This window comes from Macrobrachium rosenbergii, chromosome 8 (genome assembly GCF_040412425.1).
Source record: "Macrobrachium rosenbergii isolate ZJJX-2024 chromosome 8, ASM4041242v1, whole genome shotgun sequence".
Lineage (NCBI taxonomy): Eukaryota > Metazoa > Arthropoda > Malacostraca > Decapoda > Palaemonidae > Macrobrachium > Macrobrachium rosenbergii.
The window spans coordinates 46,101,670-46,128,597 of record NC_089748.1 but is presented as its reverse complement, the minus strand read 5'-3'; the positions used below and the strand labels follow the sequence as shown (position 1 = coordinate 46,128,597).

Sequence of the window (26,928 nt, the reverse complement as noted above, 5' to 3'; positions counted from 1 at the left end):
AGGGGAACAGTGATAAGAGCCTCATTCATTCAGCCAAAAGAATGACTACAGGAATCACTTTCATTCATTGACGACTGTAAGGCCGTTAGGTTAGGACTCTTTAAAAAACTTTCAACGTGAAGCCATTAGCAATCATTATAATCCTATTTCTCAGCAGGGTCTCCAACTATGGTGACCATCGACATTGAGGTCCGGAGTATGAGTCAGATATCGGAAATGGACATGGTAAGTTTGCCTTTAGTTTTCCATGAATATATATATATATATATATATATATATATAATATATATATATATATATATATATACTCGTATATATATATATATATATACATACATATAATACATATATAATATATATATATATATATATATATATATATATATATATATATATACTCAATATATATATATATATATATATAATATATATATATATATACATACATATATATATATATATATATATATATATATATATATATATATATATATATAATATTAAACTTGATCACTTGCACAACTGTACTGTGCATTCATACAAAGAATAAAGGGACGCCATTTTAAAAAGGATGGTGTATAATAGACGTTTTATTCACGAAAGTTACAAACTTTCTAGGACAAACTGCCCCCATCGACCGGTAGCCGTCTGTTACACACCATACTGTTTAAAAGAAGATCTGTTCTACACACACACACACACACACACACACACACATATATATATATATATATATATATATATATATATATATATATATAAAATATACATGAAACATTGTATATTAATTTATTGTTGGTAACCCTTCCTATCATATAAGTGTGTATGTAGGCATATATGTATGACTCCTTGGCCAGTGGTTAATATTCAATTCAGATCAAACAAAAATTAGCTTAAACCTAACTTTACAATAATGCTTCATTTCCCTAGTTGAAAAGTATTCCTCTTGTTATATTTCTCAAAACAGCGCTCACGCATGATTCTTGATTTCTGAAAGGTCTACAGACGAAGAATATGCAGTTACTGTAAATGGCCTGGATTGGACTATTAGCTCTTCAAAATGTGACGTACTGCCTTGTCTTCGTAAATGACTACACTGGATTGTTGAAGACAAGTGATTGATTTGTGTCAAAATACGTGTCACTTGTCAAAATGATTTAACACTGATATACGTAGTATTTATGTTGTTACTAAGATACCCCAACTAAATCTGACACTAATGTCTTGAATTACCTTTCCATTGCAAGTACTTTATCCACCACAACTATAAATGCCTTTGCTCTTGTAATGCTAATTCCTCTGGTACTTTGGTTCCTTGAGTTAGCCACTCTAACTCATTCCTATTCTAGTATCAATAAAATTCTACCATTTTTGCAATTTTCTTTACTTTTATAATGGTAATTCCTCTGGTGCTTTCGTTCAATAAGTTAGAGCACAACTACTCATTCCTGTACATGTATCAACAGTGCAATCATTTTTCCCAATCCCAGTGCTTTTATAATGCCAGTTCCCCTGGTACTTCAATTCCATAAGTTAGACACCTACTACTCATTCCTATTCTCGTGAAAATTCTACCTGTTCCCAATTTTCAGTGCTTTTATAATATTCATTCCTCTGGTACTTCAGTTCCATAAGTTAGACCACTACTACTCATTCCTATTCTAGTAAAAATTCTGCCTTTTTCCCAATTCCCACTGTTTTTATAATATTAATTCCTCGTGTACTTCAGTTCCATAAGTTAGGCCACTACTTCTCATTCCTATTCTTGTATCATAAAAGTTCTATTTCTGCTCATCTTCCCTAATTCCAGACATACTCCATGGACTGCTACTTCCGCCAATCGTGGGTCGACGAGCGCCTGGCTTTCTCAGACCTGGACGAGGCCTTCACGCTGTCAGTAGCGGTGCTGGAAAAGCTCTGGAAACCGGACACGTTCATCTACAACGGCAAGCAGAGTTACGTTCACCTCCTGACCACGCCGAATAAATTCTTCAGGCTCTACCAGAACGGCAAGATACTTTACTCGTCCAGGTAATTAGAGGAATATATTTTTGACCGTCTAACTCCTGTAACTTTATTTGGTTTAGTTTTTCTGATAAGACACTACTGGGAGATGGATTTTGTCTGTCCGTTCGCCCTCCAGATCTTAAATACTGCTGGCTAGAGAGGACACTGGGAGTGGTATCTTGGTCATCCACCCTCCAATTATCAAAATGCCAAATTGGAACCCTCTAGCCTCAGTAGTTTTGATTTTATTTAAAGGTTAAAGTCGAAGCATGATCGTACGTCTGCCACCGCTTTACGGGTGCCAACATCACAGGCCCTGCCGGGCTGGCAGAGAAGTTTCATGGGCCGCGGCTGAAGTTTCATGGGCCGCGGCAAGAAAGTTTTCATGGGCCGTGGCTGAGTTTCATACAGCATTATACGCTGTACAGAAAACTTGATTTCGCCGAAGAAACTTCGGCTCAATTTTTACTTGTTCCTCGTTGCCTTGCCCCTACGTAACCAGAGAGACCGATCAACGGTTGTTACTTTCCAGGTAACCAACATAAACAACGGTTATGATACAACATGGCACAACATGCTCGGGGTGACAGTGGAACAGTCTCCCAGAGGGTGTTGTGCAATTGGAACCTCAAAAGTCAAAGCGAAGATGCAATGCATTACTATACCGTAAAACAGTTCTCCTCGTATGTCATACTTTCCTTATATTTTTATCTCATTGTTTATGTAATTCTCAATTTAACTTTCTTTTCTAATAACTGATCTCTCTCTCTCTCTCTCTCTCTCTCTCTCTCTCTCTCTCTCTCTCTCTCTCTCTGCTTCTGTCTCTTCCCCCTCTCTCTCTCTCTCTCCCTCCCTCCTCTTTTCGCTCTCTCTCTCTCTCTTCCTCCCTTCCTCTCTCTCTCTCTCTCTCTCTCTCTCTCTCTCTCTCTCTCTCTCTCTCTCTCTCTCTCTCTCTTACTCCTTCTTCTCTCTCTCTCTCTCTCTCTCTCTCTCTCTCTCTCTCTCTCTCTCTTCTTCACTCTCTCTCTCTCTCTCTCTCTCTCTCTATCTCTCTCTCTCTCTTCGCTCTCTCTCTCTCTCTCTCTCTCTCTCTCTCTCTCTCTCTCTCTCTCTCTCTCTTTATCTATCTATTCTCTCTATCTCTCTCTCCTCTCTTCGCTCTCTCTCTCTCTCTTCTTCACTCTCTCTCTCTCTCTCTCTCTCTCTCTCTCTCTCTCTCTCTCTTTATCTATCTGTTCTCTCTATCTCTCTCTCCCTCTCTTCGCTCTCTCTCTCTCTCTCTCTCTCTCTCTCTCTCTCTCTCTCTCTCTATTCTCTCTATCTCTCTCTCCTCTCTTCGCTCTCTCTCTCTCTCTCTCTCTCTCTCTCTCTCTCTCTCTCTCTCTCTCTCTATCTCATCTCCTCTCTTCGCTCTCTCTCTCTCTCTCCCTCTCTCTCTCTCTCTCTCTCTCTCTCTCTCTCTATCTATTCTCTCCTATCTCTCTCTCCTCTCTTCGCTCTCTCTCTCTCTCTCTCTCTCTCTCTCTCTCTCTCTCTCTCTCTCTCTCTCTCTCTTTATCTATCTATTCTCTCTATCTCTCTCTCCTCTCTTCGCTCTCTCTCTCTCTTCTTCACTCTCTCTCTCTCTCTCTCTCTCTCTCTCTCTCTCTCTCTCTCTCTCTCTCTCTCTCTCAGTTATTAGAAAAGAAAATTACATTGAGAATTAAATAAACAATGAGATAAAAATATAAGGAAGTTGTAAAATTGTATTCCCTGTTACCTTCTATAACTTCTTTCAAACGAACACCATATTCTTTGGAAGCTTGAATTTCAAGTCAATGGCTCCTTCGGTCGGCTTGTTCCATATGAATAGGGTTCATCTTCTGCATAATAATAATAATAATAATAATAATAACGAACGAAGCATTTGAAAGCTTGATCCCTAAGATTCTTATAACACTTGCTTCTTTACTTAGCATTGTGTTGACGAAGCTTCTGAAATATTTATCACAGTAGCTATCATGATACGGATTTTAATGTAAAAAATCATGTTACCGTAACTCAGTCAGAATATCTACTCTTCCTGCCGCGAATACGAACAGAGATTAAGGTTATGCTTTGAGAGACAAAATTAAAAAAGTTAGAAAAAAGCCCCGTAGGAAGGTAGTGCCGTCAGTGCACCTCATGCAGTGCACTGTCGGCATTACTTAAGGTTCTTTGCAGCGTCCCTTCGGTCCCTAGCTGCAACTCCTTACGTTCCTTATACTGTAGCTTCGTTCATATTCTCTTTCTTCCATCTTAGTTTCTTCAACCCTCTCCTAACAATTAATTCATAGCGCAACTGCGAGGTTTTCCTCCTGGAAAACCTTTCAAACCTTTCACTGTCAATTTCCGTTTCAGCCCTGAATGACCTCATAGCTCCCAGTGCTTGGACTTTGGCCTAAATTCTATATTCAATTCAATTCAAGAGAAAACACGGGAAAAAGGCCAAAAGAACTTGATAATCAACTTTTGTTGTTACTTAACTCCCAAACAAAAACGGCGCCTTCAAATATCTTTTACAACGTAAACAAAACATTCCGAGTTAAGAACCTCACGAACTCTTAACCATAAACCTGGCTTATCTCAAGTTCCACATCTCGTAACCGCTAAGGCAACCTGTTGAGAATATTAAATGTAAAGGAGTAGGAGGGAAAATAAGGGATAAAGAAGGTCAGCAAAAGCAGAAGGAAGAAAGAAAGAAAGAAAGAAGGAAAACTTCCTTAAGGGAAGGAAGGTTTGAGCCAGGGAGGAAAGGTTAAACAGGTCTAAGAAAATAAGGTGGAGGATCAGGGGGAAGTTTTGCCTAAGGAAGGGGAACTTGGAGAGAGGCCATGGCCACAGAGAGAGAGAGAGAGAGAGAGAGAGAGAGAGAGAGAGAGAGAGAGAGAGAGAACGCGAGCAACTGCATCACAATGAAGAAAGAGAAGATTAAACAACAGAGAGAGAGAGAGAGAGAGAGAGAGAGACTAGAGTTTCCGAGGAGGTGGAAGTGATCGAACCCCTAACCCCATGTGGAGCAGGAAAGGATGCAACGAGAGAGAGAGAGAGAGAGAGAGAGAGAGAGAGAGAGAGAGAGAGAGAGAGAGAGAATGATCTCGGGCTATAATAGTAATGAAGTCAAGGCGGTCTCCAGTCACCCTTGTGTTAAACAACAGCAAACTCTGTCACGCAAAACCTCATTTCAACTTTCTTCCCTTACAACTTTGATGAAGCAAATACTGACTGAGATTCGGTATTGACGTGACAGGCCCGAGAGAGAGAGAGAGAGAGAGAGAGAGAGAGAGAGAGAGAGAGAGAGAGAGAGAGAGAGAGAGAGAGAGCAAATGCATCACCATGGAGAAAGAGAAGATCAAACAACAGGGAGGGAAAGAGAGAGAGACAGAGAGAGCGCAAATGCATCACCATTTAGAAAGAGAAGCTTAAACAGGAGAGAGAGAGAGAGAGAGAGAGAGAGAGAGAGAGAGAGAGAGAGAGAGAGGGAAGAGGAGAGCAAATGCATTACCATTAGACAAGATTAAGAAATAGAAAGATTAAACAAGAGAGAGAGAGAGAGAGAGAGAGAGAGAGAAGGCAAATGCATTACCATGAAGGAAGACAAGATTAAACAGCAGAGAGAGAGAGAGAAGAGCGAGAGGAGAGAGAGAGCAAATGCATTACCATGAAGGAAGACAAGATTAAGCAACAGAGAGAGAGAGAGAGAGCAAATGATGAAGGAGACAAGATTAAACAGCAGAGAGCAAATGCATTGCATGAAGGAAGACAAGATTAAACAACAGAGTTAGAGAGCAAATGCATTACCATGAAGGAAGACAAAGAAGATTAAACAACCAGAGAGAGAGAGAGAGAGAGAGAAGGCAGAGAGAGAGCAAATGCATTACCATGAAGGAAGACAAGATTAAACAACAGAGAGAGCAAATGCATTACCATGAAGGAAGACAAGATTAAACAACAGAGAGAGAGAGAGAGAGAGAGAGAGAGAGAGAGAGAGAAGGGACTAGAACTACGTAGGCTACAAACTCACAAGAGATAAAAAAAAAAAGTAAAGATTGAAATCGTCATATGAAAAACAAAAACAAAAATTTTTTTAAACCTGAAATAAGAACGGGGTGGGGGGGAAGGAGCGTAGCCCCCTATTCACTCCGCTTGTCTCCCCATTCCAGACGATGAATGTTTTCATAGACATTTTTTTCTATCTCTCAGTCTTTTATTTATTTGCTCTCCCGAGAGAACAATAAATGACGAGAGAACAGTGTGTTCAAAACCTCCCATGACCGACCGCACAGCAACTGAGAGAGAGAGAGAGAGAGAGAGAGAGAGAGAGCACCATGAAAGTGAAGATTAAACAACAGAGAGAGAGAGAGAGAGAGAGAGAGAGCAAATGTAACACCATGAAGAAAGTGAAGATTAAACAACAGAGAGAGAGAGAGAGAGAGCAAATGTAACACCATGAAAGTGAAGATTAAACGGCAGAGAGAGAGAGAGAGAGAGAGCAAATGCATCACCATAAAAGAAGCAACAGAGAGAGAGAGGCAAATGTAACACCGCTGAAGAAAGTGAAGATTAAGCAGACAGAGAGAGAGGAGGAGCTCTTGCATCAAGCTCACCCTCCCCCTCCAACAAAGGAGATGAAGATTCTCAGTGCAAAAGAAAGAAAAGAAAAAAAAAGGTATTTTCGATTGTGCATTGTTGACAAAAAGTTGGGGAAGGAAGGTGGGGGTGGGTGGGGGTGAATAGGACAGTGAAACCAGATGGGGGGAGGAGGGGGTGGGAGGAGATAGTATAATACACAGACACAAACACGCACACACACAAACCACAATATCAACAACAGCAATATATTCACATAATAGGCCGAGGCACACATTCTTCGACGATGCCTGTTGTCGTCTCTTGTTGGTTTTGAAAAGATGGCAGTTCTCGTTTGTTTCCAGGTTGGCACAAGATATCTGGCACACACACACACACACACACACACACACACACACACACACACACATATATATATATATATATATATATATACATATGTATATATAATATATTATATATACATATATATATATATAATATATGTATATATTATATATTCATATGTGTGTATACAAAATATACATATATATATATATATATATATATATATATATATATATATATATATATATATATAAATATTATATACACATATATACTGTACACACATTATATATATATATATATATATATATATATATATATATATATATATGTATGTATATATATTCATATATATATAAATATAATTCTGTATATATATATATTGTATATATACATATACTAAATACTAGATACCTTTGTGTGTGTGTCAATGATAATGTGTGTGTGTCAATGTAATGTTATACGGAATGCATGAGCTAATCACTCAAATATCACTCCATCTCCTTTGCATCGATATTCGAGATTTCCCCAAAATTATTTAGAGAGGGGGGCTTAGTCCCCTTCCGTGAGATCATGTTAATTAAACAGTGGACTCTGAAGAGGCTTGGGAATATTTTTTTTCCCCCATCAGGGACTAAAATTAATATTCCCTTATGGCTTTTAAGTGCGGATTACGTTTTTATCTATTCATTCATTAACTTAATTTATTTTTTCTTTTCTAATAACTGGTCTATTCTACTACCTGCTGTTACTTCTTTCAGATGAAGACCATATTCTTTGGAGGTTCGAATTCGAGCAAATGATCCCTGTGGGCTTGTTCCATATAATAATAATAATAATAATAATAATAATAATAATAATAATAATAATAATAATAATAATAATAATAATAATATCTGTAGTTTCTTTCAAATGAACACCATATTCTTTGGAAGCTTGAATTTCGAGTAATTGGTCCCTGTGGGCTTGTTCCATATGGTAATAATAATAACAATAATATCTGTAATTTCTTTCAAATGAACGCCATATTCTTCGGAAGCTTAAATTTCAAATCAATGGCCACAGTGGTGGGCCTGTTCCGTATGAAGGGGGTTCATAATAATAATAATAATAATAATAATAATAATAATAATAATAATAATAATAATAATATCTGTAATTTCTTTCAAATGAACGCCCATATTCTTCGGAAGCTTGAATTTCAAATCATTGGTCCCAGTGGTGGGTCTTTTTCATATGAAGAGGGTTCATCTTCTGAATAATAATAATAATAATAATAATATATATAATAATAATAATAATAATAATAATAATAATAATAATAATAATATCTGCCATTTCTTTCAAATGAACGCCATATTCTTTGGAAGCTTAAATTTCAAATCAGTGACCACAGTGGTGGGTTTGTTTCATGTGAACAGGGTTCATCATCTGAATAATAATAATAATAATAATAATAATAATAATAATAATAATAATAATAATAATGGAGAAAAAAATCCTCAGGTATGTATGGGTAGAAATATGTTTAAAAGTAAACCTAAACTTTATTCCGCGTATTTTTTACTTATTTTTATCAGACAACAGAAACCACTCTCAAGAGATAATGCTCGATACTATTCCCAATATACCTTCCCAAAAGATAGGATAATTACCTTCTTCTTCATATCGACCTCATTGTCTTCTCTTTAATAGCCCCATAGGACAGTAATGCCGTCAGTGCACCTCAAGTGGTGCACTGTAGGCATTACTCAAGGTTCTTTGCAGCGTCCCTTCGGCCCCTAAGCTGCGACTCCTTTCATTCCCTTTACTGTACCTCCGTTCACATTCTCTTCTCTCTTAATTTCCTCAACCCTCTCCTAAAATTGATTCGTAGTGCAACTGCGAAGTTTTCCTCCTGTTACACCTTTCAAACCTTTTCTCTCAGTTTCCCTTTCCAGCGCTGACTGACCTCATCATACACGTAGGTCCCAGCGATTGGCCTTCGACCTAAATTCCACATTCCAATTCCTTTCTCTAATTGTACTCTTAATCTGAGATTAAAGTTTATTTCTCCCGTGAAACTTCTAATTTCCCTTTTCTCTGTTCTCCCACGCACAGGTTAACCATCAACGCTAACTGCCCGATGAACCTGCAAGATTTTCCTATGGACATCCAGCACTGCCCTCTGAAACTGGGATCATGTAAGCATCTCTCTCTCTCTCTCTCTCTCTCTCTCTCTCTCTCTCTCTCATTAATCTCCCTTTTTAGGCAACATTCAGTTTGACTACTTCTCTCTCTTACTCTTTCTGCATAATAACCCCCCTATCTCTCTCCTCTCTCTCTCTCTCTCTCTCTCTCTCTCTCTCTCTCTCTCTCTCTCTCTAATTAATCTCCCTTTTAAGGCAAACATTCTGTTTGACTATTTCTCTCTCTTACTCTTTCTGCATGATACTCCCCCGCTTTCTCTCTCTCTCTCTCTCTCTCTCTCTCTCTCTCTCTCTCTCTCTCTCTCTCTCTCTCATTAATCTCCCACTTTAGGCAAACATTCCGTTTGACTATTTCTCTTTATTTCTCTTTCTGCATAATCACCCCCTCCCCTCTCTCTCTCTCTCTCTAATTAATCTCCCACTTTAGGCAAAATTCCAATTGACTATTTCTCTCTATTTCGCTTTAACCATGTCTCCTCTCTCTCTCTCTCTCTCTCTCTCTCTCTCTCTCTCTCTCTCTCTCTCTCTCTCTCTCTCTCTCTCTCTCTTTTGCTTTTTTCGTTTGTTAAAATTGTCGTGAGAGTTTTCCGTATGACAAAAAAAAGTACGCTTAAACCATTTTATTTCATCAGAACACTTCTAGGCAACTATCGGAAGTGCTATATAATATTTAGGCCAAAGGCCAAGCGCTGGGACCTACCTATGGTGAGGTCATTCAGCGCTGGATATAATGCTGAAACAATTGTTAAGAAATGAGAGGGTTGAGGAAAGCAAGATGGAGGGAAGAGAATATGAACGGAGGTACAGTAAAAGGAATGCAGGGGGGAGAAGCTAGGGGCCGCAGGGACGCTGAAAAGAACCTTAAGTAATGCCTACAGTGCAAATGGGAAGTGCTGACAGCCCCTACAGATACATAACTACAGTTTAGCTCTTACTGCAGTGATTGTTTATATTCAATATGTGTTGCAATTTTTAGTGTACCTATGCACGGAGGGTCATTGACCTCTTGACCCTGTTTGACCCCGAGTTTAAGAATACGCGTATCTAACAGCTAAGGTTGCAGCCCATGAACAAAATCTAAACGCTTACACCTTCCGTTCAATGTTCCTCTTTTATAAAATAAAATCGAGTCCAAAATACTATGTAACAATTGATAAATAGACCTAAACCTGTGTGAATACCTGCTTGTGTCCACAAGACCTTTTAAAGCAAAACAATATAATATATATATATATATATATATATATATATATATATATATATATATATATATATATATATATATATATATATATATATATATATATATATATATAGTTATCTACATCAAGCGTCCAAAACTTAAGAAGGACACCGTATGCATACAGCAAACAATATAAATATAAATATAAATACAAATATATAATATATAGATAGATAGACAGATAGACAGATAGATAGATAGACAGATAGATTCACAGAAAGACCGATAAACAGACAGACATTCAGAATCGCTAACCGAAGCCCACATTACTACCAATAACGGTGCTAACTTTCTGCAGCGTTTTGACAAGCTTCCTCCACCCTTCCCTTCCAACCGGCAGTCGCGTACACGACCCGTGACGTCATCTACCAGTGGAACCAAGACCGCCAGGTGGTCATCGCCTCTGACCTGATGCTCTCCCAGTTTGACCTCATCGCTGCCCCGTCTGGGAGGGAAAACACGACCAGGAGATCAGGTTAGTTTTTCTCTTTTACATATTATTATATGTATATTACTGATAGATTTATAGATTTATAGATCTATAGGTTTATAGGCATATATAGGATATACTCGTACTCGCGGCAATTGGTTACACGTTAAGCGAGCTGATTGGTCAAGTTGGTTTTATTTCAGTGCGTAAAGAACAACACGGATTATAAGAATATGTTAAAGCTAAGCTACAATATAAAAATGTATATATATTATATATATATATATATATATATATATATATATATAATATATATATATATATACTCTCTCCCAATAACTATATATATAAATTTATATTATATGTAATTATCTATAAATATGTGTATATATACTATATATATATATAATATATATATATATATATATATATATATATATATATATATATATATATATATATACATACATAATATATCTGTAATCAATACAGATTTACCTATATGCACTAGCATCCCCGGTAACTCGATTCATCCGTGAACGGACTTATATCCGGATTCCAGCTTCTGTCAATCAACCCCACGAAATCAGTCCTCGTCAGGAATTCCTTTCCAAGATAAGGAACAGCATTTCTGAACGACCTCTCAAAAGCTAATCGTGCTTTGAACTCCCAATATAATCTCGAGGCTTACAAAACACGTATTCACAGTAGTCGTTCGGGAATAAGAGAGAAACAATTGACAAATTTGGGTCTTTCCTAGATAGTGACCCCCCAAAAAAGGGTTTTAACCCGGTATTTAAACACCTTTGCGGCGTGTTTAGTACAAGCCCGTTGGGGATTTACGTATAAACATAAACAAAAGACTGTAAATATCATCAAGATAATGACCCCCCAAGAAATATTAGTCATAGATAACGACGCCCGAAAACCCTTGGGGGTCAATGTCTAGGAAAGATCCCAAGATTTTCTTTACAATTTTTCTGTTTTTGGTTTTTTAATTTAACAACTGTACATTCACTAACGCATACATACAACAGTTTGCTGCCGTCCTATTAATGTTTTTCCTGACGGTAATATGGCTTTTGGGACTAACAGAGCATAGAGAAAGTACGCAGTTTAGATCAGATATCTAACTAAAGTAAGTCTAAATCTTCTGATATCGTTCCCCGTGGCGGTTACGAAAATTCATACCAGTCTAAAAAATGTAATCCCAAAATATATATAAAATATATAAAATGGTTAATGAGAGTATGAGATTTAATCTTAAGTGGCTGAATGAAAGTGTATTAAAAGTACTGATTTTAAAAAAATTAAAAAGACTTGTTTTTAATTTTTAAAAAATTATAAAAATTTATAACGACTCTGCTGTGTGTTGACGCTTTCGTACCGAGGTGATCATAATTATCGTGCCTTAGAATTCTAGATTATCACATGATGAGGTCTGCTGTGTGTGTGTGAATGTTGTGTGTTCATGTTATTCATTTTTGCGTTACACGTCTCACCCTTTTTACAGGAACCTCCACAAAAATATATTTTTCTTTATTTTACGTTACTCAACAGTGAATTGTTATCAAGATTTATGCGTATATATATTATTGTCACTGGGACATTCGTGATGGTATAATATTTAAGTTTATGATAAACCTCAAAAATAATTGACATTTATTAAAATAAGAGAGTCAGTGTGTTTATATTTTGTTGACAGAGAACACCTTACTAGAGAATACTGAATTGTTATTTAGACAAATATATATATATAATATATATATGTGTATAAATATATGTATGTATACATACACATATCTATATCTACATGTATAAATATTATATATACTGTATATATATATATATATATATATATATATATATATATATATATATATATATATATATATATATATATATATCTGTATATCTATATACATATTTGTCTCTCTGGAACATATACAGTATTAAAGCCAGTATTACGCGGTACGTTTAGAATAACCCTAAAATATATTGGACATTTAATAAAATACTAAAAGTCAGTATGTTTACAAATTATTGACAAACAAAAATATGTTCCCCGTCCCAGACAAGCAAAGGTTTCACTAAACCCTACCTATAATTGTGCAGTATTTTCGAAATTGTACAATTGCGATGTTCTCTGCCAATAAATATTATTATTTCAAGGGAATGGGAAAAGTTTTCGATTGAACTGTGTTTAGAATTAAATTTAATTCGATGGTTTGGTCATCATTTTCAGTCAGATTTTCAGTTAGGATATTTTTTCCCGATCTTTTCTAGATAGTGACCCCCAAGGGTTTTAACCCAGTAGCCTATGTATCCTTCACCTTTGTGGCGTGTTTAGTACAAGTCCCTTGGGGATTTCCGTAAAAAACATAAACAAAAGACTGTAAATGTCATTAAGATAATGACCCCCAAGAAATATAAGTCCTAGATAACGACCTCCGAAAACCATTGGGGTCACTATCTAGGAAAGATCCTTTTTTTTTTTTTTTTTTACAAAATCTTATCCTAAGATAAGGACCTTAAATTGAAAGCTATTTATCAATCGGCAACGTAATTCTTCTCGGTGGGAGAGAAGTCTCATGAATTAAGATACCACCAGCTTAAAATTAAAAGAAACAATTTTTGCCCAAGAGAATTCTAATGCTGGCATTTTTATTACAGAACTAAGTCAAGGGGGGAAGTCATTTAGATTTCAGTTCACACGACAATAATCACATTTAACAAGATCGTTTTTTGTTTTGACGATACCGAAATATTTTTATTTTTTTTATTTCACCAGTTTCAGTAATTTTTCTTTTTGTCAATAATGGTGTTTACTCGTGATAGCGAGGTTTTTCTTTTGTTATGTGCGATTTTTTTTTCTGGTCATTTTTTAAGTTGTCAATTTTGGTTCCCATGCAGACATTCTGGTTGAATGCAGATTGTGAACGAATGTGTTTTGTATATGTTAAATGTCTCTGCATTATCTGATGTCATTTTGTATACATATACACGCTTTGACTAACATGGTACATGACATTTTATACACAAGTAAATATACATAAACATATATATTTACATATACATATATTCATTATATATACATATATATACATACACATATAAATACATATATATATACACATATAAATATATATAGGCTATACACACCCATGTGTACATATATATACATATATATATGTATATGTATATATATATATATATATATATATATATATATATATATATTATATACATTCATATATATATACAAATAAACAAATGCACAAACACAGACATTCAACTTAGGCTATATTAGGAAGAGGGCTGAACTCATATTAGGAAGAGGGCTGAACTCTGTAATCAAAGTCTCTTTGAAAATGAGCCTCTTTAAACCCCTCGTCCAGAAAACACAAAATACTGTTAATGCATATCTCCACCTTATCCTAGGCTCATGCCAGTGACACCTACGTCGGTGTATCTGTTTCAGGTATTGCAGATAATGCCTTAAATACTTCTATCCTTGCATAACGTCCCAGCAGGACTGAGATAACACTTAAAATGCTGGTACTTAATGGCTCAATTACTTAACAGCATACTTCGGCCTCCCGCAGGGTGAGCAGCTGGTCACCTTTTCAATCATACTATAATTTTTAGGTCAAAGATTTTTCTACCAAACCGAGATCTGAATATTAGTCAGATATAAATCCTTCAGAAAGGGGAGGTTAATGGTAGGATTTATGTGAAGAAAATAAATCAGTGCTTACCAGACAAAGTGGAACTGGTACAAAGGAACTGTGCAACTACTATAAAACTCATATATTGGCTTATTTTACATTGTCTAATATTTAATTATATTCATAGACACTATTATACTATTTGATTCACATGATTACCAATATATATATATATATATATATATATATATATATATATATATATATATATATATATATATTCACAAATACATGCAGTGCATATGATTTTGCATGGATTTGTTTTCATACGTATTTATACATAAAAAACAAACGCGCACAAGCACATACACAAATACACACACACGCACATATATATACATTATATACATATACATGTATACACAAATATATACTGTATTTATATATATATATACATATATATAAACTTACACACACTGATAAATATATGTATGAACAGATGGACAAATACAATCAACAGAAAATTTTGTTTGTAGTGGAAATGTTTCAAACCGTTTCTACAATACAGTTCAAGTAGATAATAGTTTCGTGCACTATACTAAAAGAACTGTCAAACCGAAGGAACTGTCAAAGAGAGAGCTGTCGGACCGTAGATCTTCTAGGTCAGAAGAGAGGTCAGAAGAGAGAGAGAGAGAGAGAGAGACTGTCAGACCTTAAACTTGGAGAGGTCAAAGAAAAGAGAGGAGAGAGAGAGAGAGAGGCAGGCTGTCAGACCTTTAAACAAAAGAGGTCAAAGAGAAAGAGAGAGAGAGAGAGAGAGAGAAAGAGAGAGAGAAGAGAGAGAGAAAGAGAGAGAGGGGGCAGGAGGCTGTCACACCGTAAAACTAGAAAAGGTCAAAAGGAAAGAGAGAGAGAGAGAGGGAGGGGGTGAGGGTGTCGGACCGTAAAACTTGAAGAGGTCGAAAGGAAAAGAAGATAAGGTGAGAGAGAGAGAGAGAGAGAGAGAGAGAGAGGGGGCGGAGGGCTGTCACCGTAAAACTAGAAAAGGTCAAAAGGAAAGAGGAGGGAGGGGTGAGGTGTCGGACCGTAAAACTTGAAGAGGTCAGGAAAAAGGATAAAAAGAGATAAGGTGAGAGAGAGAGAGAGAGAGAGATGACTGAGCTTGCATACGTATCACATCAGAAGGATCACTGACCACGTAACAGCCTTTCTTGTGGCTAAAGTCTTTCACTTTTCTATGTAGACCTAACAGAAAATTGCTCTTTGTAGTTTTGTAGTTGATCCCACCGCTTTTTTTTTTTAGTTCTGTTCATAGTTTTGATAGTAAAATCCATTACAATTGTAAGTCAAAATTATAGAAAGTGAACATTGGCCTATATCAAAAAACTAAATCACGATTGATCAGTATATATTTTTGGTATCTTGTGAAATTTTATGCACATTTTCTACAAAACAGACAGGATTAATACACATAAGAATATACAGTGACGGGGAGATTAATGCACCATTCGATGCATGTATATTTCATGTAACTCACAATGCACCTTTAGTAAAATATTCCAATCACCAAAATCGACCTTTCAGTAAAATACTTGTTCACAGTTACGCAGGAAGTTTTGTTTCAGCCATTAGGCCTAACTCAAAACCTGAGCCATTCCTTCCCAATATTTTAAGAAAACTTGATAAAATAAATACTATAATTAACGTAACCTTCTGTTATTAACAAGACTGTTGTAGAAATGATATGAAACATACCATGCTGAATTTGTATCATTAACTTAAAACAAAGTCATTTGGAAAAAAGGAAGTGTGACAGTAAATTTACTAATAGTACAAGCTTAGTCAACTGATTAGTAAATCCCATTAATATATCCTCTGGCCATACTCTACACGTGTATTATGTATGTGTAATAATAGGTACAAGAATAACGCGATACGTTTAATTAAGGAAATGAATGTGTGTGTGTGGGTGTGTGTATGGATGTATGCGTACAGAAACATACTGATACATAGCCACTGTGATCATGTGATGTGTTGAGTCTAATGTGCTGAGTCTAAACATACTCATACAGGGCCACTGTGGTCATGTGAAGTGTTGAGTCTAAACATACTGATGCAGAGCCACTGTGATCATGTTATGTTTTGAGTCTAAACTTACTGATACAGAGCCACTGTGATCACGTTATGTTTTGATTCCAAACATACACACAGCTGCTACGATCATGTGATGTGTTGAGTCTATGTGTTGGGTCTAAACATATAACTGATGCAGAGCCACTGTGACCATGTGATGTATTGGGTCTAGAGATATATAAGTTAAGTTACTAGGTCTGTCTGCCCAGGCCAGGCCAACTCCCTCAGAGCAGTCTACCTACTACCCACCCCCTTGCCTTTGCTGCCTATAGGAACCTACTCGACCCTCCTGGCCTCATTTCACCTACGCCGGCGTATGGGTTATTTTATCATCCAGGTGTACGCACCCTGCGTGCTCATCAATGTGCTGTCTTGGGTGGCCTTCTGGATCAACCGAGAGGCTACCTCGGATCGTGTGGCCCTCGGTAAGACTACGATAATGACATAATAAGACTCCTCATCGCCGTTATTCCTGTCCACCCCCCCACCAACAACACCACCCTCCTCCATTTGGGAACGAAAACACGCACTTAGATATATACACCCAACAACATTCTCGCAAAAAGAGTGTGTACACATTTGGTGTTGTTGTTGATGTTGTTATTTTTGGCTGTTGTTCAGCTGGTGTGTGTGTGTCGTTTTTTTTTTTTCTAAGGTAACCTTGTGTTGTTCCTTAGGACTCCATGACTGTGGCGGCCTTGCATAAATCACTATTACTAATAACTCGTTCTGAGGATGTTGTTGAATTCTGGCATGTAATTTTTTTCTGTGACTGCATAATTATTATGTATCCCCCCAAAACCCACCCCACCCCCTCCCAAAATGAGTCTCAATACCAGTCATGCGATTAGAGGTAACAAAAATGCTGATTCTGAATGCAGTTCATAAATCCTCAGTTTCATTGTTAAGACGATTCTCTTCCAAGATGCTGACTTCCTCCCTATAAAAGGGAAAACATAGGCCTATACTGATTCTACATCTCTGAGAATGCTTATTCCATTAAAGAAACAATTTGTTATGTCTACGCATTATTTGAACTGTTTAATATTTCTAAGGCTGCATTTCTTATGAAATAATAATAATAATAATAATAATAATAATAATAATAATAATAATAATAATAATAATAATATGAAGAGTCTCTGAATAGGACAAGCTTGAAACGAATGGAAGAATTTTAAGCCAAGTTATCTTCATGTGTATGCGAAGTGGATTGTCTGCGTAGTCCTGATTAAAACAAATATTTAAAAAATGCTTTTAAGTTTCAACATATAAAGAACAATAATAAAAACACAGTCAATATGAATCGGAATTTTTGAGAATAAGTACGAAAAAATCGGTTTAAAAAACCGTAAGAATCGGAATTAAACAGAACAACGAAAATTCCACCAAGTAGACCTACTGTACACCTACAAGGAAGAAGGGGCCGGGATGAGAAGCGAAGGTAAATGTAAAAGATAATAGTTCTACCATATCGTTTATTAATAGAATTTTTTTTGGGGGAAGGGGCTAAACGATATAAAAAAAGGTAGTATACAAGGCAGTGCGGGTGACACAATTGAGGAAATTTACCGACATAATGAGAAATTCGCCGCCTATTGTTTATGCTTTTGCGTTCATCCCCGAGGGGCTGGTACTAAACATGGCAGAATCATTCATTATCATCATTTTTGGGCTAAAAAAAATAGAAAAGGGTGTATATAATGCAGTACGGGTCAGATAACTGCAAAAATTTGCCGAGATAATGGGAAATTTGCCGTCTTTAGTTTAAACGCACGTGGCTTAGCCTAGGCCTAGATCCCGTTACTCGGACAACATAACGCAACGATTCACCTCTGCTGTTGTTTTCAGTATAAATCCTGTCCCTTTCAAACGTTTAATATATATACTAAAATGCCTCCACTCGTAATTCACACAATAATTTTAAAAGTAAGAATAGGCCTACTAGGGGAGGGTGCTTTCGCCGCATTAAAAAAATTAATTGGCTCGTGCTTCACCTAGTGGGCTTAAAAGCCACCTTCCAAATGCCAATAAAACCATACCTTACTTTTGTCCACTGATGAGTAAGAAATGTTCTATTTGGTTGTTTATAGGAAGATGTATCGTAATTACGAGAGTAGTTTCATGAACTTCCAAGATTATCGTGTATACACTTCACTGAATTCAATGGAGAACTGGCTCACGAACAAGTCACTAGACTCACTACTACCACCAAACCTCGACTTCATTAATGAGCATTACCAACCCTTGCGCTAAAACAGGCGGTTAAAATCACCTAGCGGATGTCAATAACATAGTTTATATATATAATATGTCTTTATATATGCATATATGTTTGTATGTATGTATAGTTTCCAAATTTTTTGAATAGCCAATCTTAATATTTTCATTGGCAGTTACCTGTGGTTGGCAATCCTAGTTGATCGCTGGATCCCGTCATTAAATGGCGATCTTTATATACAAAACAGATATCTTTCTGCTCAGGATATTCTGCATAGAAAGTGTAAGCCTTAGAAATGTTAATTTATCGAGTATTGGTGCTTCCAAATACGTTAGCTAAGATGCTAATTAAACATCTTGGAAGGTGTAATCATTCGTTCTAGTAAGGCTGCCATTTTGAGGCAATAATAGCCTACACCTTTCCCTTAACTGACACGCTGTATTCAGGATGCATTTTTGTGCAAGCGAATTATGTCACGACACCATTCAGGTAGGTAGAAATGGCGGCTCGAGGAAACAAAGTCTGTCTGTTGCTGCATTGACGAGTATTAGCCTATGGATGTTGCTTTTTTTTTTTGAAGTTTTAAAAACTTTTTTTACGGGCCAAGATTTTTGATTACGCAATACTATTCTGCCTAGCATGTGTCGCCCCCCTCCCCCTCAACACCCAGTCGTTCCCTTGTTTATTGTCTATTTATTTTTTCTAAGCCCCCCAGGTTCATATGAAAGGATCAACACACAAAGCAATCAAGTCTTAATGCGACTTTGCACTTTTATCATAGTCACTGGTACGGCCTTGGGTGTCATTTAAAATCTTCTAAAAACAAATCCTCTTTACAACTGAGGCTTCAAAGCACTTGTTGGAAAAAAATATAACAACTACGTGACTGCTTATCATCATTATTTCTTTAATAATTATTTCTTCCGTGTGTTGTAGAAGTTTAATGGCTGTTCAATGTACTCTCAATATCCACTTTATAAAGATGTCCACCTGAAATCACCAGGGCCTGATGTTTAAATGTTACCTGAAGTCTTGTGGAGTATGTACTCCGGTTTCCATAGACCGACGTGAATTGATCAACTTGGAGAATTGTATAAACACCTCAAAAATGATGCGATACAGTGCATATAGCCTACATACGTACAATTTCCTTCATATCCCCAGTAATAATGATTCAGCTTCTGCAAAGAGATACGTACTCCACGCAACTTCAAGCATATTGCTATTGATATACTATGTTCTCCAAGCTTCATATTTTTTTTCTCAATTTTAGCCTGGGTTTGGCTTATTTCCGAATTCTTCGTATCTTGCGTCTTTTTGTTTTCTGAACAAGACCTTGATCTGCCTTGCTTAGTCCTCAGATGATATTTTTTTCCATAGCCATTTCCTTTTTGAACCGAACAACAACAAAAAAGTCAGACGGACATGTCTTTTTTGCACAGATTCAGACAACCATGAACATGAGCATGCATCTGTAATTTTTTTTAGTTTTTTTTTATTGTTCCCCTCTTTCTTCTCACACTTCTACGTGAATGTTTGTCATTGTTGGTTTGCAACCCGCAAACGTTGCAAGCTTCCGAATCACACTGTTACCATGAGAAACGTTTCTTTAGTTCTTTCTGTGAGTGTGTGTGTGTGTCTGCATCGGCCTACTTGATGCTGCTTTTTTTTTTTATTTCTTTGTATCACCCGCAACGGATCACCTTCGTCCCTCTCCCCCACCAGGAGAATATTCAACACTGATGGCAAGTTTTTATCTTCAGCGACACATGGGTAACTTCTTAATCCAGGTGTATGGCCCCTGCATGCTGCTGGTGGTGCTGTCCTGGGTCTCCTTCTGGCTCAACAGGGAGGCTACCTCAGATAGGATTTCCCTTGGTACGTAAACTCCAGAGGTTCTTTCCTTTACTGTAACTTGATAGTTTCAGATTGCCAGTTTAGATGTATCTCAGGAGTGTTGCCTCTTTTGGGGGGAATGTAGCTTTATAGATATTGGCAGTATTCCACTTTTCAATCCCACTTTGATTCAAGGCTTTGTCAGTTGTGAAAATTATTGAAAGCGATTTGCTGTATTTGTAGTACCACCTTTCAGGCTTCTACTAATATAGAGAGACTAGGTACAGTACGGGATTTTTGGAGATGAATGCTTATAGCTTACAGATTAATCTTAGATAAATGACAGCCTTAGCTCTTGTTGCATTATACAGACATCCATACCATTTGGCAAAGTTCCGTTGAATCAAGATCATATTTGACAACTGATACAAAGCACTTCCAACTTGCTTGTTTTCTAACTGCCATGGATGCTGAAAGACTGAAAGATTTGATAATATTACTAACCTTTCCGTGTACCAATACGATATCCGTATAGGTAAACAGAAATGATACGGTGTTAGACCAATCTTAGATAGTTCATAGAGGTCAGCTGTGCCTAATAATCCAGGGATATACAATTCCTCTCCAGTCAGGGAGACATCTGATAACCAAGTCTTTTTTCCTTTTTTTCAGATAATGTAGAAACGTGGCCTGTTTATCTGGCTATAGCCAACGTACAACCTGAGAGAAGATATACGATATTCCATGCATGTTTATAGCTGTTTTTAACAAAGATCTAGCAAAGATGGCTTCGTCATGACTCTTACTTATACTTAAGTGTTCCCAAACCCATTTTAAAGATATTATACAAGTCATAGATTAAAACTAAGGGTTCATTTCACGCAGATGATGAGAACTATTATTAATTTGAAGAATTAGCAGTGAATAAATTAGGAAATATGCTTGTTCACACACACACACACACATAGCCTATATGTGTGCATGTGTGCATAAACAGGCAGACGGCATCTAGACCTAGATATTCAAATAAACATATTTCTGAGACTTTTTCTCCAGTTTTTTCTGAGTCTGATCAAAGGAATCTGGTTCTCTCCTCTCTTAGGAATCACTACTGTCCTTACCATGACATTCTTGGGCCTTGAAGCGCGAACGGACCTTCCAAAAGTGTCTTACTCGACGGCGCTCGACTTGTTCGTTTGGCTGTCTTACGGCTTCATCTTCGCGACCATCATCGAGGTAGACATATACGTCAGAATATAAGCCGATCATTCATGTCTGTTCATCCATGTTGTTAAAAGTTGAATTCTTACTTTGTAAATAACCCACGACAACTTTGCAGAGCGTGTTTGTGTAATCTTTATAATCAGAAGTTGAAAACAAATCATTAGAATTTAAAACTTCTACTAGGCTACAAGCGTTACAGACTGTTTCATGTTTATTTTTTCCTAATCGCCTTTTTTTTATACAGTTCGCTTTCGTTCACGTCTTCACGAAAGTAGGCTCTGGGGAGATCTATTTATCAGACTCAAGTTCTGAGGCAGATTCGGAAGAAGAGGAAGAAGGAGAAGATGATAATGATGATGACGAGATCCAGGTTCACTCGGAGGGTGAGAGAGAGAGAGAGAGAAAGTTAAAGTTGGTATATCATGATTTAACCAGATCACTAAGCTGATTAACAGCTCTCCTAGGACTAATGAAGGATTAGATTTGTTTACGTGGCTCTCCAGAAACAACTGGTTACCTAGCAACGGGACCTACAGGTTGTGTGGAATCCGAACCACATTATGACGAGAAATGAATTTCTATCACTAAATAAATTCCTCTAATTCTTCATTGGCCGCTCAGAGAGTCAGACGCTGGGCCAACAGCGGGCTGGCCGAGCTCTACCCACCTCCAATGAAGAACCAGAGAGAGAGAGAGTGTGTGTGTGTGTGTGTGTGTGTGTGTGTGTGTATGTGTATGTGTGTGTGTGTGTTTTAGTGCACAGGCCTATATTCCACGAAAAGCAATGAAATGGAATCAGCGAAAATTTAAAGAGTAGGCCTACAGTATGTATTTGTAAATTGTCGAAGCTAGCATAGAAAGCACTGTACTGTTTCGTCATACATATCCCTGAAAAATAACGTTTTTAACTAGATTCTGTGACCACAACAGAAGAAAATTGCAGCATTTGAAATAATTTAAACAATGTAATTTCACTACGTGAGGCAGGTACAGTATCTTTCCTTCGAATACTTCTGTATGATGCTTTGTTTTGGAAGTCCAGGCTAGGCTTAGACTCATTTATGTGAAATTTCATAGAGGTCTTTTCAAACTAGGAGCAAGACGGTATTGTAACTCCTAATTTGTAATTCACAGACCTTATTTTTATGAGTAGACGAGACTCGTCCTCCCTTGACAGAGGAAAGATTGCAAATAACTGATTTAGTTCACCTGCTGTTTAAGGATGAACAAACACTTTTGTAGAAGTAATATCAAAAGCAGTTTTTCTTCTAGATTCTAGACTGATCAGTCAGTCTTCTTCAATTCTTCAACATTAAGAATTAGCTATGATTCCATAGTCTGCCATCAAACAATAGCATGCAAGAAAACGATTTTTTTTAAATATTCATTTTGGAAAAACGATAAAAAAAAGTCAAAGCTGCTTCATTTTTAAGTAGACCAAAAATAATTTTCTTTGTAACAGTTGACCTGGCGTATTAGATCATAAAAAAACCCCTAGCATTAGTACTATTAGCCAGGAATTTTTTGTTCGTTTTTGCTTTTTGAACCAATGAAGAATTTTTCCTTCGTAGCCTTTAGCCAGTTGCACAGTCATCCCAGTCAGTCAGCGCGAAGAGCGACTGGTCACCACTGACGACATCGCCATCACCCAAGGGCACAACGGCGTCGGGACTTCCAGGGTCGTCCACGTAACGACTCCTTCTTACAACTCTCTGCCCAGAGCGACGATCTGCTCTCGGATGTCGTTCATCTGTCGGAAGCCTAGTCGGAGGCAGTCCCATGCAGGCATCGTCAATGTGTCGCCCCTTCCTCATGCTAAGGTTGTATGTAGAAGTCTCTCTCTCTCTCTCTCTCTCTCTCTCTCTCTCTCTCTCTCTCTCTCTCTTTGTAATTTGAGATGGGTCTAATTTTAGGGAGTTCCGGTTCTCTCTCTCTCTCTCTCTCTCTCTCTCTCTCTCTCTCTCTCTCTCTCTCTCTCTCTCTCTCTCTCTCTCTCTCTCTTTATAATTTGATATGGGTCTAGTTTTGGGGTTCCAGTTCTCTCTCCTCTCTCTCTCTCTCTCTCTCCCCTCTCTCTCTCTCTCTCTCTCTCTCTCTCTCTCTCTCTCTCTCTCTCTCTCTCTCTCTTTATAATTTATATGAGTAGTTTTAGGGGTTCCAGTTCTCTCTCTCTCTCTCTCTCTCTCTCTCTCTTTTCTCTCTCTCTCTCTCTCTCTCTCTCTCTCTCTCTCTCTCTCTTTACAACTTGATAGGGTCTGGTTTAGGGGGGTTCAGTTTTCCCTCTCTCTCTCTCTCTTTATAATTTGATAGCAGGTCTAGTTTTTAGGGGTTACAGCTCTCTCTCTCTCTCTCTCTCTCTCTCTCTTTACAACTTGATAGGGGTCTAGTTTTGGGAGTTCCAGTTCTCTCTCTCTCTCTCTCTCTCTCTCTCTCTCTCTCTCTCTCTCTCTCTCTCTCTCTCTCTCTCTCTCTCTCTCTTTATAATTTTATATGGGTCTAGTTTTTAGGGGGTTCCAGTTCTCTCTCTCTCTCTCTCTCTCTCTCTCTCTCTTTATAATTTGATATGGGTCTAGTTTTAGGGGGTTTCAGTTCACTCTCTCTCTCTCTCTCTCTCTCTCTCTCTCTCTCTCTCTCTCTCTCTCTCTCTCTCTCTCTCTTTTTTTACAATCCGATATCAGTCTAGTTTCAGGAAGTTCCAGTTCTCTCTCTCTCTCTCTCTCTCTCTCTCTCTCTCTCTCTCTCTCTCTCTCTCTCTCTCTCTCTCTCTCTTTTGAAACTTATAACCTAATCACTGTCAAGTTGCAGGAGTTCCCCCTCCTCTCTCTCTCTCTCTCTCTCTCTCTCTCTCTCTCTCTCTCTCTCTCTCTCTCTCCCATTCGTGTGTCCATTTCTGTGAGCGCGGAAGTTGAAGCATGATCTATCGATTGCATTTGTCTGTTGACTACCTTTCCACCTTGACCATCACCTGGTTGGTAACGCAGCCATAATATCACTCCTTTTCCTTTGCAGCAAAGTCACGCGAGCTCGGAGAGACAGCCAAGGCAGCGCCCTCAGCAACTGGATATCCGCTCCCGCCGGGGTCGCGGCAGCAGCAGCAGCTGCAAGCAAGAGCCCCAGAAGAATAAGAAGAAGAAGAACGCCAAGATGTCTCCCCTCCAGCAAATGAACTCGGTTTCGCACATCGACGAAGTTTCCCGCGTCTTGTTTCCGCTGTCGTTTCTCTGCATCAATTTCATTTACTGGTACACATTCCTCTCTCACTCGACTCGGCTTCAGGATAACCTTTAATGGTCGATTGTCGATCTTCTAGCCGGAGATTATATTTACATAGGCCTAGGTCTCCGTAAAAACTCTGTGCAGAAGTGCTATCTAGCGTCAGATTGTACTTGCACAGGCCTTGGTCTCCTCAAAAACCTCTGCATGGAAATGCTATCTAGTGGGAGATTGTATTTCCATAGGCCTAGGTCTCCTAAAAAAAACCTCTGTATGGAAATGCTATCCAGCTGAAGACTGTATTTACATAGGCCTAAGTCTCCTCAAAAACCTCTGTATGGATATGCTGAATCTTCGACCTATTGGTGCTGTCGTATACACTGAATGTTTGACAATGAATAGCCTGAACCAAAAAAATGTATATGTATTGAATTACTGCAATATTTTCGTATGCAAACGATATAATCAAATATTTCATCATAATATATGTATATAAGGGAATTTCCTGTCGTTTCTTTCCGAACTATATATTTCTATGAAGCAAAAGCATCATATAGAAACACAAATTTATCTGTCAAGATGTAGGTTATTTAGATTTATTTAGATTTGTTGCTAGCGTCAGCTTTGTATATAGAATTTACGTACACGCTTGTGAAAGCTAGGCTTATTCACCTGTCGTATGTGAATGACGTATACACACAAATTTACATACACACACACACGCACACACGTATATATATACATATATATACATACACATGTACATGCAACACTGTAGGGATGACAAAGAAAGCCTGAATGTATTTTTGTTAAACTGCATTTATTTATTTTGAATATACTTATTCTTTTATAATATCGATGTATAATATATACATATATATATGTATGTATATATATAAATATATATATATATATATATATATATGTATATATATATATATATAAATGAACAAATGAATTGTTTCACACCAAAGAGCTTGATCTAGTCATGTAAGAGATAAAATAAAGAAAATTCTATTTATCAATCCCTATGGAAGTTGGACTTATTTACCTGAGAAATATAAAAAAAAAGCATTTTTCTTATGAATTATTACATCTAAAGTTAACCTAAATTAATACGTTTTTTTAGAATAATGCTGTATAAGATCAATTACGGTATGCAATATAATGTATATGCTTGAATTGTTCTTCATTCTCAGTTATACACAATGCTCGCTTTGATACACAAATGTTTTTACCTTCTCTCTCTCTCTCTCTCTCTCTCTCTCTCTCTCTCTCTCTCTCTCTCTCTCTCTCTCTCTCTCTCTCGTAAATACACTGACAAATTTATACATAACATTGCTTCCATGTCCGTCTGCCAGGCTCGGGAAAAAATAAACTGAAGAATTAATCTCTCTCTCTCTCTCTCTCTCTCTCTCTCTCTCTCTCTCTCTCTCTCTCATGTGCCCTTGTGTCTAGCAAACAGTGAAAGAGAAAGTGAGTTAACTACTGAGGCATTTAATCTCCAAAGGAAAATTGGCTTGGCAGTGTACTGCAATTACTTTACCAGGAAGAACATTATTGGCAATAAAGATGTTGATAAACCCATCATCAAATCAGAGCGGGAAAAACGTGGCTTGGCCCTCTGCTCCCCTACGACCCCCCAAAAAGGCAATCATTTCAAGGTCATTGTGATTCAAACCTTTATCACCTTGGGGGAAAAAAAGATTCGTCCTACGAACGAGAAAGACTTAGAAGAGGGAGTTGCAAGAAGTCGCCAGAGAGAGAGGGAGAGACGATTATCCGTTAGATTTCTCATCAATTATTTTTTTTAAGAAGTAAAATGTGTG

At 37.3% G+C, this 26,928-nt stretch overlaps 1 protein-coding gene across 1 annotated transcript in view; it reads left to right on the top strand.

Moving 5' to 3' along the window:
• LOC136840795 (gamma-aminobutyric acid receptor alpha-like) overlaps positions 1-25,954 on the top strand; it is a 28,184-nt gene extending 2,230 nt beyond the window's left edge. The window contains exons 2-10 of the mRNA XM_067107688.1: positions 155-225; positions 1,811-2,031; positions 9,043-9,125; positions 10,715-10,849; positions 16,878-17,030; positions 21,765-21,898; positions 22,131-22,268; positions 23,458-23,709; positions 24,896-25,954. Coding sequence (XP_066963789.1) covers positions 155-225; positions 1,811-2,031; positions 9,043-9,125; positions 10,715-10,849; positions 16,878-17,030; positions 21,765-21,898; positions 22,131-22,268; positions 23,458-23,709; positions 24,896-25,174 — 1,466 coding nt within the window. The 3' untranslated portion in view covers positions 25,175-25,954. The remainder of the gene's footprint in view (positions 1-154; positions 226-1,810; positions 2,032-9,042; positions 9,126-10,714; positions 10,850-16,877; positions 17,031-21,764; positions 21,899-22,130; positions 22,269-23,457; positions 23,710-24,895) is intronic.
• Positions 25,955-26,928: the final 974 nt, after the last annotated feature.